Here is a 4613-nt window from a genome sequence, read left to right on the forward strand (position 1 = left end):
AGCTTGTTAGCTGCTCTCTGTTTCATAGTCTAAATCTCCTTTCTTGCTGATTAGGCTTGAAAGCATAGAGCGATCCAGCATCAGAGCACATCCTTTTGCAGCAATGCCAAGGGCCGGCCCTGCTGGCCCCCTGCCATGAAACCGCAACATTCATGTTCGCAGTGACGATGACTGTGCTGTATCCGTGTAGCCACCCCCACAAAGAACTGATCCTCTATTTTCCCCACTGGTTGAGTAGGAAAAAAGAGGTTTAGGTGGCTGGCCACAACTTTCAGCGTGGAGCCCAAGGCCGTCACTTGCAGCTCTTGCTGACCGCGGCGGGTGCCAGCTGCTCTCGCCTGACGAGGCCATTTTTCCTCCCCGCTGCCCGCTCCCTCCTAACGCTTCTGGCTCGTTCAGTACCGAGCACCCCTGGAAAATGTCACTTTGGCACCGCCACTATGTAGCAGCCCCCGCCCTCGTTTGGTGACGGCCAACGCCGCTGGGAGGAGCGGGAAGAGGCGGGGGAGCCGGCGGGAGGAGAGTTCCGCACCTGCCGCTCCCAGCAGGCCGCGGGCCGGGAAGGGGCGGGCCAGGCCAGGCCAGGTTTCCCGGAACCAGGAGCGCCCACCCGGCCGCCTCTGGCGCTTTCTCCCCGCGGGCTGAGGGTGCCGGAAACTGCCCGCCATGTCCTCGGTGGCCGCCGCCAGCTGCGACGGCGGGGGCGCGGGGGAGGCGCGGGAGGAGAAGAAGCCGCTGAAGCCCTGCTGCGCCTGCCCCGAGACCAAGAAGGCGCGGGACGCCTGGTAGGGACCCGGCCCCAGCTCCCCGCGGCGGCCCCTCCGCGCCCGGGCGTTCCCCCTTCCCGCCCGTGTGTGCGCCCTGCCCCGCCGGCCTTTCTTCCCTTCCAGGAGTGTGTGCCTCTGCCAGCGTGCGCCCGTGATTTTGGGAGCTCTCCCCACCCCGGACGGAGTGTGCTGGAGCACCCGAGGGAGGAGGGAGAGTGTGGAGAAGGAGAGGAAACTGTCTTAAAAGGATAATGTAGAAGCGAAGAGGTTAATACCTCATAGCCCCAGTTTAAAACAGGTTTCAAAGATCGGCTTTTAATGCTGTTTGTAAATCTTCACTATTATTGATTGACTGAAGCAGCACGTACTAGCAGCTGGTAACATCTTTATTGTTCAGCTGATTATAAATTACGTTCTCTTTTAAATAAAGAAAAATACTCTGTTTTTTTTGGGTCTCAGAGGATGATATTTCCCACAGAATTTCAAAATTTGACGGTGACCTATATAGCTGCATTGGTAATTATAGACTTAGTCATGATCATAGGACCTATAAAATAGTATGAAATGCACCCTCAAAATGGAGCTCCTTAGTCTATGACAGTGAATCTTTAAAGTTTAAAAAACTTTAATCTGATGACCAAGTTGTCTTTTTTTTTTTTTTTTTTTTTTACTTTGCTGTTGGTATAGATGGTGTTTGGTAGGTAATATAATACTGAACACTGTTTTTGCTAAATTTAGGGGAGCAGGTGTAATTACATATTACATGGTAGCGTGAAAGTGAATCCAGGGCCCCCTAAGAAAAGGGTGGTAGGATGGATGTTGCTGGTCAGATGGAGTTGCCCTGGGCAGCCAGGGGACGTGTCCATGCTTGTTGTAGTAAAACCTAAGAAGAAAACTAGAGAACAGCTCTGCCATTCAGCCAAAAAGCAAGCCTGAAGTGCTTTTGTGGTATACATGATATACCAACAATGATAAGCTCTTACTTGGATGATGAGTAACATCAAAAGTTACCATATATGGTGAATAATTTTTTCAACAATAGCTGGATAGGTATTTTGGTTTGTTTTGCTTTTTGCTTCAGGGTCCCTAAAAAGCAACTGAAGTTGGACTAAAGTATCATTTACTGATCAACCTATTCTGTATTGGTCTTACTGGAGAAATTTTGTTGCTTCCCTACTGAATTATTTGAAACTGGCAAGCTCAGCATGTTTGATGACGTGACAGCCTTGTGTTGTATAACAAATCCCCATCTGGACTTGCCCAGAATAGACTCTGGCCTGTTAACAGGAAGTTCTGTTATGCCTGTTGTCAGAGTTTTAGGTGCACAGCTCCAGACTTGGGTAACTTTTTGGGATCGTTTTATATTTCCCAAAACAGCACTACCCTGGACAGGATAGACAAAAAAAAAAAAATCTCTGGACCCTAATAGCGATTTTTAATTGTCCCCAACAGTTTGTCAGTTCTGTTTCTTTGACTAAAAGTAAGTGAACATGTTTTTGTTGAATCCTGGAAATCTTTTTGTTTTGCAGCATTATTGAGAAGGGGGAAGAAAATTGTGGGCACCTGATTGAAGCTCACAAAGAGTGTATGAGAGCTCTGGGCTTCAAGATATGAGTGAGATGAGCAGGACTGAATGGGGTGAGTATGGCCTTCAGGACCTCTGCCTCTGAAGTACCCTGGCACTTCAGCTGGTGCCACTGGAAGGCCCAGAGTACTGTTCACGATGGTGTCCTTACGAGAGAGAAGGCAGAGCAGTCCTCATTGACACTGGAGTCAGCACAGCTGTCCCAGTGAGGGTGGTGAAGCCATAGGCAGTACACAGCCCCTGTGGGTCACCCTTCCGCAGTAGAGAATGGTGCTGTCTCTGTTGTCTTCTAATAGCTCCAAACCTCAATTTAGATTTCAGATGCTAGGGCACATGGGAGTTGGTTTGTGTGGGTTTGTGCTGGGTTTTTTGTTGACTGTTGAACTGTTGCTCAATATCCAGTGGAAATCCAATGTTTTGTGAAGCTGTGTTTTCTTTCTCTTCTAGATGATGTCTTTGGTGTGACTGTGTTCTGGAAAGCTGTAAAATAAGTTATTTCTGCAAGTTACTTCAAAGAACAGATATAAACAAAGAATCTATAGAGTCTTTAATGATAGAGTATGCATCACATCTGTAGCTTTTCCACTGCTAGCTCTTCACCGCTGCTATAGAAAATATATTTTTTCCTCTTAATAAAAGTCTGAAAATGACCAATGTTCCTGACTTCTGTCTCTTTTTAAGTAAAGAAATGACAGTGCCCTTCTTACTGAAAACAGTGTGCTGCAGGAATGAGAGAATGAGAAAAGCCTGCTTAATCATTAACACAGGAACACTGATTACTGTGGGGTGGTGTGGTTGAACAGAGAGGACTTCGGTGGGTTTTCCCACTGATGCAAATTGTGAAATCGTGCTAGTAACATTGCCCTCTTACAGCTTTCAGCAGTCATGCTGGAGCTTGTAGTGCTGTTTGTGACAGTAGCTGGAACTATGTTTGTACAAAGGCAACCACAGGCTTACGAAATGAACTTCCTTAGAGTCAAAACTGTATTTCATTTGCCCTGGTCAAATTCTTCTGACGGTTTTTGAATACCATTACTGAGCTTCATTCTTTATAATAAAAAAATCAGGTACTTCCCGTATCAAACTCACTTGAGCCGGTAGTTCTTCAAGGGAAAGGGAGCAGAAGATTGCTCCCTGTCACTGCAAGTGACTTGTATGTACAGGTTACTTGCCTGAAAGTAAAGCTTTTTTCTATGCTGAGTTTTTGTTGTATTAATTTTGTGCTAGGTGTGCATGGGCTTTTGTTTTCTGGCTTTGTTTTTCAACTGTATGAGATGATAGTGGGAGGGTGGTTGTTGCTTTTGATTCCTTCTTACAGTCTAGAGAAAAACAAGGTGCATTTGCTGATGTGTTACGCATGTGGGGCTTTTTGGCTTCATACTGTGTAATTGTGCAACCCTAATGTTGTTCTTCCTGTGGTGAGTTGACTTTCCTGAAGACGGTATCACTAATTACTTTTTCTTCTGATGAGTTTTCTCTTCAGAAACTGATGATAAAAAATCTATGCTTTGTCTTGATTTTTCTCTCGGCTTTGATCCTGCTGGAGGGGTGGGTGCTGTCACGATCATTTCTCTGCCTGCTGGGCCCTGCATATCCTGAGCTAGCAGTGGCTTTTGACTGAACATTTAGGATGTGACACTTGGTGCTGCCTCTGCTGAGACTCACAAGTTGCGTGAGGAGAGTTTAGACTCTTCCTCTGGGAATGTTTTGTGAAGCTCCTGTCTTGAGGCAAAAGTTGTGCCCTCACTGGCTTTCAGCCTCAGAGTACGGATGCAGGTGTGGCTCTGGCAGAAAGCATTCAAAGCTGCCTGTGGCACTGTAGCTGTTTTAGGAGCAGGACCTGGTGCTTGCTCTTCTTGGTGTTTATTACTGTCTTGAGGTAGAAACTTGAATGAGGTAGAAACTTGAATAAGGTCATTTCTTGTTGAACCATTGTGTATCAGAGCTTGAACTGAAGAGAACGCTAAAAGGTGGATGAGCACCAGCTTTGTGGTAGGATGGTTTCTGCAGCAAACTGTGGAAATGTTGCTGCAGAATAGAACAGGGCAGGGAGTGGCCAAGTGAGAATGGAGTTTATATCAGGTCAAGAAACGAAAAAATATTCCTGCACAATTTTACACAAATTCTATTCACTGAAGAATTGGGATGTTTAGACCTCTATGAGGGTAAAAGCATGGCAAGTACTTTAGAAAGTTTTTGGAAATAAGATGAGTGGGATGTTAATGTACCTGTGTGCAACAGGTACAGAAAGGATACTGGAC

General features: G+C 46.2%; 1 protein-coding gene across 1 annotated transcript; it reads left to right on the forward strand.

Moving 5' to 3' along the window:
- The first annotated feature begins 525 nt into the window (after positions 1 to 525).
- On the forward strand, positions 526 to 3007 carry LOC109143192 (cytochrome c oxidase copper chaperone). Its single transcript, XM_039558633.1, has 3 exons — positions 526 to 785; positions 2297 to 2405; positions 2800 to 3007. Exons 1-2 carry the CDS (start codon positions 667 to 669, stop codon positions 2379 to 2381), a joined length of 204 nt encoding a protein of 67 aa, XP_039414567.1. The 5' UTR covers positions 526 to 666; the 3' UTR covers positions 2382 to 2405; positions 2800 to 3007.
- Positions 3008 to 4613: the final 1606 nt, after the last annotated feature.

The sequence above is a fragment of the Corvus cornix genome, chromosome 1, assembly GCF_000738735.6.
Source record: "Corvus cornix cornix isolate S_Up_H32 chromosome 1, ASM73873v5, whole genome shotgun sequence".
Lineage (NCBI taxonomy): Eukaryota > Metazoa > Chordata > Aves > Passeriformes > Corvidae > Corvus > Corvus cornix.